This window comes from Acanthochromis polyacanthus, chromosome 5 (assembly GCF_021347895.1).
Source record: "Acanthochromis polyacanthus isolate Apoly-LR-REF ecotype Palm Island chromosome 5, KAUST_Apoly_ChrSc, whole genome shotgun sequence".
Taxonomy (NCBI): domain Eukaryota; kingdom Metazoa; phylum Chordata; class Actinopteri; family Pomacentridae; genus Acanthochromis; species Acanthochromis polyacanthus.
This window is the reverse complement of record NC_067117.1, coordinates 39,974,982-39,987,658: the sequence shown is the minus strand read 5'-3', so window position 1 is coordinate 39,987,658 and position 12,677 is coordinate 39,974,982. Positions and strand designations below refer to the sequence as shown.

The following is a 12,677-nucleotide window of genomic DNA, read 5'->3' as shown; positions in this document are numbered from 1 at the left end:
CTTGGCTACAGTTAAAGGGTTGGTGTAACAGTGGAAATAAATGTGACAAAGAGCAAAGAAAACAGACTTTCTGCTACTGCTTTTCATTCTACATTTGAATGGAGAATGGCTTATTGCATTTCCTATGTGTAAAGATACTAGTATTAGCACTTGGATGTGTGTGTGAACATTAGTTTTTCTCATCAGAGCACTCACACAGCAGTGTTGGTGTGTGTTACAGGGCTGGTTCAGTCCTGGTCAGGTGTTTGTCTTGGATGAGTACTGTGCTCGATACGGAGTTCGAGGCTGCCATCGGCATTTATGTTACCTTAGTGATCTACTTGAGAGGGCCGAAAATGGAGCTATGATCGACCCCACGCTGCTGCACTACAGCTTCGCCTTCTGTGCCTCCCACGTCCACGGAAACAGGTACAAATCAGACTCCTTTGTCCTTTCATTTTCCCCACTGACAGAAATAGGACACTAGTTTTACATGCATTCGTTGTTTTTGTGTGTGTTTTTTGTGTGTTTTTAGGGATAATCGGTACTTTGAGTACCACGTTGTCTTTGTTGGTTTTAAAACATGTAAAAATGGATGACTCTGCTCTAAGCCAAATCTACCTATGGGGACACATTAAGTAACCTGAATCTGCACCTAAAAGGATTGAAACTAAAAATATAATTTTTCATTAGAATAACTTAAGGTTTTGTACTTCAGAGTTTTGCTTTCATTTATTACCTCTGGCATGTCTTTCAGTTGTCCCTTTGCATGTTTGCATGCTCACTTTTTTCTTCCTTTTATCTTTTCTCCCTTTTGTGACATTTTCTTTACCTTGTTCACAAAATAACCCTCCCTCAACTGTCCCCAAAACTCACATTTTCACATAACCGCACCTAGCGAGCGTGTGGCTCAGTTGTTAACCTGGCCAGTATCTGAGACTGAACTTGAGCGAGCACTGTTCCCCTCTGCCCCTGAGCTCCCTGCCCAAACTGCTAAGAGGGAACTCAAAATCATTGAGTTTATGAAGAAAAGGGACGTCAGATCTACAGTTTTCTCAGGAACTAAAAGGTAAGTTATTTTATGATCCAAGCCATGCGGCGGTCCTGTTCACAGCTACAGTAAGTACATGGTAACCCCTGAACCAGGGCCAGGGCAGATATGTTCTCATGATAAGATCTGACCTATGCTTTCACTTCTTGACAAGTGGTTTAGGTCAGTGAACAATGCTATAACCCTACACTAGAAGTCAAAAATTTGGACGTTCCTTCTCATTTATTGCTTTTTCTTTATTTTCATGATTATTTACTATGTAGATTCTCAATGAAGGCATCAAAACTAGCATTTTCTCAATGAGCTTAATGAGGTTGTCACCTGAAATGATTTTCCCTTCACAGGTGTGCCTTGGATGAGTTAATTTGTGGAATTTCTGCCTTCTTAATGGGGTTGGGACCATCAGTTGTGTTGCGCAGAAGTCAGGTTGGCCAGACAGAATGGGCAAAGCAGTAATCAAAGCAAAGGGTGGCTATTTTCAAGAATCTAAAATATAAAACATGTTTTGACTTATTTCATACTTTTATGTTTGCCACATAATTCCATATGTGTTCATTCATAGTTTTCATGCCTTCACCGAGAATCTGCAATGGTAATACTTGTGAAACTAAAGAAAAAAAAGTAGATGAGAAGGTGTGTCCACATTTTTGACTGGTCATGTATTTCCAACTTGACTGACTGTACAGACCTAAATATGGTCAAGTATAAAAACAAACTGATTAATATTTTTAATGTCTGAGACTGAATATAGTCAGTGATCTTCCAGGTTAACAACAGATGTTGTGAGGTTTGAGTTCTCTGAAAAGTTAATAGCCTTAATCGTTTGTGGAAGAAAGTCTGAATTTAAAGCAGCTGCAGATCATTCCAATGGTGACCCAACAGTCAAAATAAACAAACGGACAGGAAGTGTTACTAATCTTTCGTGTCGCTATCAATCGCAGGGCCGAGACAAAAGCTGCTGGGAGTAAGCTAGCAGAAATGTTTCCTACTTCATTATAAAGAGCAGAACCCAATATAGGTGCATATAAAAGAGTTAACAGAGAACAATTTAGCATTCAGAAGAACAAAAACAAATACAAACTGTATGTAAAAGTTTTTATCCAGATTAACACTTCAAAGATAAACGCAAGACCTCTTAGTTTTGTTAAGGGCTGCTTTCATAACCCTGTTATTTGAAATTTCATTTGTAGAATTTTTGAAACTTTATTACGCGATTTATCTTTTGCGTTAAAGTGAGAAGGAGGCCCTCTTGTGCTGAGAAGACTGCACTGCATAATCATCAAAGTGCTCGTTGGAGACAATGCTACCAGTGTCACCAGTTCACACGTAGTTTAGCCAGTTTAGCTAGTTTTAAGTGCCAAAACTGATGCTTAAATCTAATCACTGAATGATAGCTAAAATTTGGAGTGAATCTATGGAGTGAATCTATGTTTCAGATATCTCTGTGTATGGTGACGACACAAAGACTTCTGTGGCTGCGGTAGAACACAACATTTAAGGGTGGTAGTTTCCAGTCAAAGACCAAATGGTGCCATTGCCTGAAGAGTCTTTGGCCTGTGACATACCAGTCATCTGGCTTTTATTCTAGCATGTTCTCTATTATCTAAGTTGCACCATTTACCTCTTGTCTAATCTGCTGTGATGTGCTCAGACATCAAATCTGTCAACATCACAGTCGTCCGTCTGTGGATGAAGCAAAACAAAGATAGAAGAAGGCCACTCCAGTGCTGAGGGCAGAGGTCAGAGGGGGCTGTCTGTCAGTGTCCCCCACCTCCACCTCCCCTCCACATCCCTCTAACTAAACCCGTTCTCCGTCTATCCATCCTTCTGAACTGTCTTGCTGACAAACAGTGACTGAGGACTGAGGCCTTTTCTGATCCGCATCGACAGATGGACAACAGTCGCTCCAAGAGAAGGAGAGAGGGAAAAAAGACAGAGAGAAAAATAAATGACAAATATGACTAGAAAAGGGCTTGATTTAAAATCTGTGTGAAGAGAAATGTGGGGACTTAGCAGAAATGCGAAGTCTAAGTAGTTCAATTGCCTCGTGACTTTTTGCATCGTCTCCAGGAAAGAAAGTTGTTGTTTGTTACAAACCTTGGGAAAAATAGGAACACCATTTGTTTGGTACATTTCCAGTTAATAAATTCTGATCACCACCTAGTATAAACTAAAGACAGATTACATGAATCTGTGGAAAGAAAAAATACAGCTTAATTTTGTATGTAAATAGAGCAAAACGTAATTCCCTCTTTCCTGTGAAAATCACATCATATCCCGGAAACCTTTGAAAGAAATTTACTGGTGTTACAAAATATCATAAACAAGGGGAAAGTTGACTTAAACATTCGTAATTTTCAAATGAAGCTTTCACGTGTGACTCTTAACGAGCAGTTCAATTTACCTAACGCTATCGTAAATATTAACTTTGGAGTATTATTTTATATTCTAAAGAAATGTTTGTTGAGCATTCTTCATTTTTTTTATTTATTGCTGTTATAGAAAGAGGTTTTAGATTAATACTACATCCCAAATAAATAAATCCATGGATGTTCATATCTAAACATAGATTATTTATTTTCAAAAAAATCCAAAAATAATGAAGGCTGCACATACTCACATCCACACACATCAAACAGAGGCCTGCCAAGGTTCAGCCTTTGTGCCTAGAGGTTGAGGCGTGACAGGTTGACAGGTTGTCATGTGTGATGGCCGAATGTCTGCTCGGCCAGTGCTGCTGTGTGTGCCGCCATGCATACACCTCACTCAGACCACCCTTCTGCTCACACACACACACACACACACACACACACACACACACACACACACACACACACACACACATGCGCCTCACCCCGACCCCTGCCTCCTAATGGCCCTCTGGCCTGGAGGTGTTGTTGCACCAACTTGGACTCTGTTGCCCGGTTGCCTGCTCAAGTGTCTGAATTTGACTTCTGTCCAGCTAAATGTCAATTCTATTCAGATCCACTGTTTGTTATGAAATGCCTTCAAAATAAATTGTGAAAACATCAACTACTCTTCTTCTGTTTCATTTAAAAACTAACTTCTGAAATTTTATTTGATTAAAATTAGATAATTGTTAATAATGTAAATATTATGTGTCTGTTGTTCAATTAAATTTACAAAAGCTAAGGTAATTTTAAGTTTGTCATTTGAGTTGAGTTGAATTTTGCAGTATATTATGTTATTTGTTATTGTATTTATTAATTTATGTGACATAGAAAATATCACACATTTCGATCATTTTCATGCATGAACAATTATTTTCGATAGAATTTTAAGCAGATTTTTTTGTTTTTGTTTTCATGTAATCGCAGGCGTACAGTGTTAGATGTGAAAGTGTTTCTGGCTCGCCGTCCGTGCGTTACTGATGGCTCATTTGCTTGTTGTCGTCATCAGAGCTGTGAGGTCATCAGGTCAGGCAAACATGAGGAAGCTGCCAAGGAATAACATGCAGCTGGAGAGAAACAAAAGAAAGCCCTGCAGGACTTAATTAGTGTGAAATTTCCTGTTTTTATTTTCTGTCACACTGACAACGGTGACACTAGGGTTTTTTGCTACAAGGATTACTCTCCAATTTTACAAGCATGTGTGACCTGAAATATGTTGCTGAGGCATAAAATTATCTGAAATAAAACAAAGGCTACCAAAAAGAGAAAGCCAGACTTGGGGGCTCAAGCTAAAAAAAAAAAAAAGCCACCAATGGGAGAAAAAAACTCATGAAGGATCATTTATTATTATTTCATTTGTCACTTTGTTGTACCGAGGGTTTGTTCATGAATTTTTAAAATTATTTATTATAGTTTTTATTCTGTGAAACCTTCCAAAATATTAAAATAAGCACCTCTTGTTGACATTTTGAAAATGTATTGTCCTTCTGTTTGCAACATATGTTCTTTAGCCCGTAGATGCTGCAGTGATTGGACCTTACACGCTTCCATAAGTGGGTCAAAAATGACCTGCATAAGAATCAGTGTGTTTTTATACCATTTTGGTCATTTTGGTTAAGAATAATCATTAGAATTATGGATTTTTAATATATTTTTGTCCACACAAGAACGAGTTCATGTTTGAAATATATTTATTTTTCACTTTATAACAGATTTTGAACAATCTGATAATTGACAGAGACGAATATTATACAGAGCATCGGTAGAATAATGTCAAAGTCCATTTAGTAGACATTGTTCCACTCTTTTCCTCTAACTTTTGCTGCTCTGTGTCCCTTCCTCACCTCTTGTATAATCAGTGATAAAGAGCTTTGGCTAGTAATGCAAATATTACAATTTCTTTAAAAATATAAAAGCTAACTTAAAAAAAAACAGGTGTTGAAAAAATGTTTTTGAGGAATAGATGGAATATAAAATAAGATAAATTTGTTTTTACAGAGATATTGCAACAAAACGACCTCTCCAGGTCATTTTTCAGCTACATCTAAGGGTTAAAAAAACACAGACATAATGAATTTTGCCACTTAGACTGCTGGCGAGTTTAAAGCAACCAGCCTACAGGCTTAAAACCATGAGCTCTATGCAGTTATCTCCTCCTCAGCATCGTGCATCTCCAGCAGCAGAGGCCCACAGGTGGCTGCCACACACTGACAGTGTCTGCTCAAATGTCCATGAAAACTGATGGACATCTGGATTAGATGATCACTGATGCTGAGCAAACTGGCAAAGCCTAAAATGTAACAAAGCACTCAGGGACACCCACCCTCCACCCCCCAACACAGACTCACAGTTTCTCACTGTCTGCTGAAATGACATGTCAAAGGAGGGGGGCAGAGAGAGAGCGGAGAGTGTCATGTCTCCTGCTTCTCATCATGCTGTCATGGCCACCAGTCCAGCACCTCCTCTGTCACATGCACTCTGCTCACACTCCACCCAGACCCACCATGTCACAAATGATAAACACATCCCATACACACATGAGCATTTATAGCTGTAATTAATGTATGTATTGAAAAAGCAAGTAGAACGTAGGGTAAGAATGCCCTCTGCTTTCCTTCACTACATGCATTCCCATTTTAACTGAGCAGAAGTCATTTTGCATGAATTTTTTTTGCAAAGTTAAGAATTAGAAAAATTGCAATAATCCTGGCCAAAAAAATGCTTTGCAACAGTCTCCTAAACAAGTTATGAAATTACAAAATAATATAAGAAAACCGATACAGTACAATAAAAAAATACAAGCACTTTTTTTTGCTGCTTTTTTGTGTCTTGTTTGGATTGTTGCTGGTGATGTTTTTCAATGGCAGAACGTGGAGTTTTGTCCACACTGGAGACCAGGTGATCAAATCAAATCAAATCAAGTTTATATAGCACCTTTCAAAACAAATCAATGGCATTTAAAGTGCTTTACATTTTGATTGAAAGATACATAGAACATCAGTCTATCACAGGGCTACACACAGAGACAAACAATCACACTCACATTCACACCCATGGACAATTTAGAATCACCAATTAACCTCAGCATGTTTCTGGACTGTGGGAGGAAGCCGGAGAACCCCATGAGAACCCACACAGGGAGATCCCAGACCCAGGCCGTGGCGGGAACCGAGGATTTTCTAGCTGTGAGGCGATGGTGCTAACCACTGAGCCCACTGTGTGGCTCATTTTTATTTTAGTACTGTGAAAAAAACTAAAATAGAAAAAGAAATTCAATTCATTTGAACTTATTGCAATGCCTGCTAAAATTACTGTCTGATGTTATTAAATAGGGAGGCTGCAACCTATTGGACATTTAAAAAAACACTAGATTCAAAATATTAAGTTGAAGTGGAAATGTTCATTAATTAAATCCAGATATCTGACTCGACAATATATTAGTAATTAAGGAAGATAACTTTTTAAAATGATAACTTGAAATTAGATGCTACAGTACAAAGAACTACAGAACACAAGTTAGGTAATAATTTTCTGTTCTTGTGAATAATCACGTCACGATGCAAAGTAATCAGGACTCTCACCATCAGTGAAACAAGAGACTGGCTTGATGAGTGGAAACAGTTGCATTCTTTACTTCAGATGCAATAGTTTAAATTTATAAGGCCTAATAAAATGAAAAAGTCATTTTTTATGTTAAAGATGTTAGTTACAGTTTTTACAGTGTACAATTTTCATAATGTACTTGATATGTGGCAAAATGGTGAAACAATTATATAAATACATTGAGGGAAAAACACGTTAACATTTGTAAAATCCAAAGGACAATAATACAGTGAGAGTCTATGTGCAGCAGCTCACGCCTGTCGAGCAGAAAAACATTTAGACATGCCAAAAGATTGAAATAGTGCTCTGCACTCAGAAACTGTGCACAACCCTTCTATTAGGAGATACAGTGCGTGTATGAAAGTCACTGCTGTCTGTTACTAGAGCTATAAAATCAAAGAGAAGATGACACTTTAAATTGTTTGGTCAGTGTGAGAGGAAGTGGATTTCCCACCACCTCCCTGATCTCTCTCAGATAATTTTGTGTCTTGTATTGTCAGCATTGTACTAATGTTTATAGTCAAGATGCACACTTTTGAACACCGTCTGCTGCAACACACGTGTTCATGGGGTTGGGCCTGGTACTGGATGGAAGGAGTGACAATTTCCAGCCTTTAGGTCTTTGGACCAGGACCAGGCCGTATCTGTAATTTAAATGCCATAAATTAACACAGCATTGTTGTGATACACTTCTGTTTCATTCTATTTGTTAGTAGCAGTTAAGAATTTGTAAAACGACTATAACATCAGTGCTGTTGTATCGTCTGACTGCGCAGTGATATATGGTATTTCATATTTCTCTCATGTGTGCCTTATCCAAGCTGAAGAGTCGTAGTACTGTTACTGATTGTAACCTTTAATCTTTGGGGGAGATGCTTGTCTGCTGTTGGGACTTTGAGATGTAATATATACAGTCACAAGTGTAGGGGGAGAAAGCCATTATTCTCAGACCTGCATTTCTGTAATTTGAATGACTGACTGGTTAATGAATGGTTAACTCGTGTTGTTAAAGTAAACCAAATATCATTCTGTATTGTAATTAGAGAATACTTTGGAAACTTTGGAAGAGATTGTCTTGCACGGAACCAGTCTCAGACTATTTCATCCTGGTAAAATTCTGAACAAGTGTCAACACAGTCTTTGGTGAACCACGTCTGCACTGGAAATGACATGAAGTATCTCCTAAACACTGCCCAGTCCTCCCACACTGTACAGATGAGACTGATGATCCCTGAGCCAAGTTCATATTTTGACTGTCTTTTATACCTTGATTGTCCTCTGAGTTAAATAAGAGAGTCATCAAGACTCAAGAGGCTGTTCTTTTAGATGATTCTGTCACTGATGTTCTCCACTTAGATGAAACAGTGATATCCAAAGAAAATCACCAATTTCACTCACTTATTAGGCACTGAAAGGCTGCCTGGATAGACTGCAAAGCCTTTCATTACCTGTAAATGCCACTGTTTTTCAGGCCTGATGGCATTGGAACTGTGACTGTTGAAGAGAAGGAGCGCTTTGAGGAGATCAAGGAGAGGCTGCGGGTGCTTCTGGAAAACCAGATTACCCACTTCAGGTAGGAGTCATGAACATCAACCATGCTCTGCCATCCAAATGTGAATGTTAAATGAAACGGTTTAAATGAAAAGTCACTGTCCTGCTTCCCCAGGTACTGCTTCCCGTTTGGACGACCAGAAGGAGCTCTAAAAGCAACGCTGTCCCTCCTTGAAAGGGTAAGCTGAAACATAAATCTGTAGTCTTTGTGATCACTCATTTTGAATGCCAACACAGCCGAGCATACGTTTCCACACGTCTGCTGTCTTCCCATTGCTGAGTTAACATTACTGCCATCTGTAACTTTATTAGGCTTGCTTGAGTGTTGTGACTTTTCAACACGTAGTGTATTTAGACATTCTACATGGGTCAGTTCAAGCCTGACCACCTCCTGGCTAAGTGATCCAATGTAACTCTAACCCAAATTTGTTCACCGTGCATTTGCATCTCCGATATTGAAATTAGTTTACTCTTATCTAAATAGGTCATCCAGATACAGATGCCACGTAGAGCCAGTTGTGAGGAAAATGGTGTGTCTTAGAAAAGGATTTGTACATACTGGGAAGAAAACAAACAAAAAACTTCATCCTGCTGTTTCTTTCCTGTAAGGTTCTGATGAAAGATATCGTCACCCCGGTCCCACAAGAAGAAGTCAAAGCTGTGATTCGTAAGTGTCTGGAGCAGGCAGCTCTAGTCAACTACCAGCGCCTTTCAGAGTATGCCAAACTGGAAGGTAAGTCACTGCTCTCCCATTCCTCTGTTGTGCTTAAACTATTAGTAGTACAAACACAGCAGGTGAATTGTGACTAGATGTTGCTGTTGATATGATAATGCTGAACTTGTTGCCACACATGGATTCAGATGTGAGAGATTCAGAATGCAGTGTTGAGAAAATTTGTAATCTCTGTGGGGCAGAGCTTGCAAAATGTGGTTGTGTTGCAGTATGTGGTTATGATTGGAATGCTCACAGAACACTGAAGGATAGACAAATCACGTTTACCGAATTTCATCAAGCAATGAATTATCAACATCCTCAAACACTGGTGAGCTGGTGACAAAGACAGCGCTGTTTGTCAAGTGAAGTTCTGTAGACACTACTGGAACTGCTGCAATGAACAGCTCAAACTAAGCTGTCATGTACACTACCATTCTAAAGTTTGGAGTCACTTAGAAATGTCCTTTTTTCTGAAAGAAAAGCAGCAGAAATCCATTCTAGGCATAGTTAATGTGGTAAATGACTATTGTAGCTGTAAACGGCTGATTTTTAATGGAATATCTCCATAGGGGTACAGAGGAACATTTCCAGCAACCATCACTCCTGTGTTCTAATGCTACATTGAGTTAGCTAATGGTGATGAAATTTAAACTTTATTTATATAGCCCTTTGCAACAGCCCAAAGGGTGAAAAAGAATAGCTTAAAAACTGTAAAGTAACTAAAACCGCGACAGCAGTAAAATATACGATAAAATAATTTTTAAAAAACAGCACTAAAATATATATCCAAAAGTTAGTACATAAAAATCAAATAGAATGTCACCATGTTAGGTATTAAAAGGCATTTTAAACAGAAAGAGTTAGAGTTTTGATTTAAAAAGACTTAGGTCAGTGATGGTGATGTTTGTTCCAGAGCCTGGGTGCAGCTACAGAGAACTTAGACCTTCAGACATTTATATTTAGACTTCGATACATCAAGCAGCCACTGATCAGATAAACTTTATTGATCCCACAGAGGGGAAAGTTCACCGTTACAGCAGCTCCAAAAGAAAAAGTATGAAAGCATTACAAAAATAAATACAAAAAAACACAGTGCACAACTGCAGAGAAACATTATATACAGATGATGAGTTTTTATTTATTTATTTTTTTAAAAAAGAAAACTATATACAAGAGGATGAGGTTGTATCAGTTATTGTATATCAGTAGGTGGAATGTAAAATGAAAAAGTGCAGCAGTAAACAAAAGTAGACCAGTTTATAATGCGGGGCTGTAAAGTCAGACTGATGCTGGAAGAAAGGACCTGCGGAAACGTTCCTTTCTTCCTCTTAGGGTGTAACAGTCTGTTGCTGAAGGTGCTGTTTAAAGAGGTCACAGTCTGATGACCTCAGAGCTCTTCTTCCGTCCTGTAACGTTAACAGCTCGGACAAATACGGTGCTGAAAGTCAAATTGATGATTAGAAAACCCTTGTGCAGTTATGATAGCACATGAGTACAAGTGTGAGATTTCATGAAAACATGAAATTGTCTGAGTGACCTCAAACTTTTGAATGGAAGTCTATCATTAGCCACGCTCAGGTGGGATTTACATACAGTCCACAGTCCACTTTTGTTTTCTTTCAAAAATTGATGGAACAGAAGTAAAAATGTTTTGACATTGGTTGTTGCTAGAGGTACGGACCCGTACCCGTAGCCTGTAGACTATGGATACGGCACTTTCCATTTGCCAATCAGACACGCGAGATCTGGTCACGTGACTCCCGGTAGACACTAGAGGTACGGACCCGAAGCATCGGTACTACAGGTACGGACCCTAAACCTAACCCTAACACTAACCCTAACCTTAACCTTTGCTTACCTTTCAACAGTTTTTAGTGGTGAGCAGCTTCTTGACTTGCAAGACTCGCGTACGGGTCTGTATCTGTCTGGCAAATGGAAAGTGCCGTATCCGTAGGCCACAGGCTACGGGTACGGGTCCGTATCTGTAGACACTACCTTTGACATTTGGTCCTTGCAGTCATTTAATATATTCTTCTGTATTACTTTTTTTCACAGCTTCAGAAAAACCTTTGAATCTATTTAATAATGTACTGAATGGTATGACAGTAAAGGGAGAAATGATATGTTTACTTTGCTTTTTTAGGAGCATATGTACTCTGAGTAAAAATGCATTCAATTCAGTCTTTCTGATGACTTGGTCTGCCATGCCTCAGCTCCTCTTTCAGCTGAGGCTGCATCTTTCCTTCACTTTGGCTTGCCTGGTAGCTGAGGTGATGCTCCTTCTTCTTCCTCTCTGTACCTTCCTCTCACTTGATCTTTGATGACTTCCATACTCACTCTCCTATTTTCCTTGTCAATTGCTTTTGCTTCTTCTCGTTAGTTGCCGTTTGAAAAAATGAAGACCAGTTAAAAAAGATAAAATGGGACTGCCCCTTGTTGCGCTTTCTTTTTTTCCTCTTGCATGGTCCAGGTTTTCTTTAGTAGACATCTGCAATATTTAATCTCAAACTGATTAAGAACCATATCTGGTATTACTCTCACTTAATATATTGTATCTCTAAACTTTTTGACATTTGGAAAAATATGCTTATTTGTTGTCATTTATTTGTTTTATGAATGAATGATTGTTGAGGGTAGGGATTTGTCCTGCTTTATTTAGCTTAGGTTTGCACAAAGTTTTTCTCAAAAAACAGAAACATATACCTGTTAACTGCCACTGTTAACTTTTGTCTTCATGGGTCACTTTAGTGAGCATGTGTTTGATTACATTCATGTGAGACTGATGCATTACCCAAAGTTACAGAATTACAGAAACACATCAGTCCATAAAATGAGCCCCAAGGGGCAGTTTCTCATTCAGACTTGTTCCCTGTCACACTCTGTTTCTTCTTTTTTTCTCATTCACTATCTTCAGTTCCAGATTTAATAGAAAATAATAAAAATATTTGACCTGTACTTAAAGCTGCTGTCCGGAGTTTGAATCGCAGCGTCTCCCAAAACGCTGTTGGTCCCTCCCTCCCTCTGATTTCGCCCCTTTATTTGTGCACGCGCGCAGTACATGAGAGAAGTGCCCGGAGTGCTGCAGCATCTTGCCTGTTTTGCTGTTTTCCACTCTTCTACATTTAGTACATTTAGTAAATAATAAAGGAATTACGTTAGAATGCTGTATTGAGTCTAACTTGTCCTAATACCAAAATAACATGAATCTGCTAGGACGAACGAGTAAAGTTTCAATATGTGATTACACTCGTGTATCCCTCTCGATGACGTTGTTTATCAAACTTAGTGCATTTACGCATGTATATGTGTTACATTGTTTATTTATTTCTATCTAGAGTTCAGAATTGCATGACTCCTCTGACGAAGA

General features: G+C 38.7%; 1 protein-coding gene across 2 annotated transcripts in view; it reads left to right on the top strand.

Annotated features, from left to right (window-relative positions):
- The window catches only part of cadpsa (Ca2+-dependent activator protein for secretion a), a 224,584-nt gene that overhangs the window by 123,547 nt on the left and 88,360 nt on the right, over positions 1-12,677 (top strand). For both annotated transcript variants that reach the window (XM_051947997.1, XM_051947996.1), the window contains exons 13-16: positions 221-408; positions 8,516-8,617; positions 8,711-8,774; positions 9,205-9,328. In XM_051947997.1, coding sequence (XP_051803957.1) covers positions 221-408; positions 8,516-8,617; positions 8,711-8,774; positions 9,205-9,328 — 478 coding nt within the window. The remainder of the gene's footprint in view (positions 1-220; positions 409-8,515; positions 8,618-8,710; positions 8,775-9,204; positions 9,329-12,677) is intronic.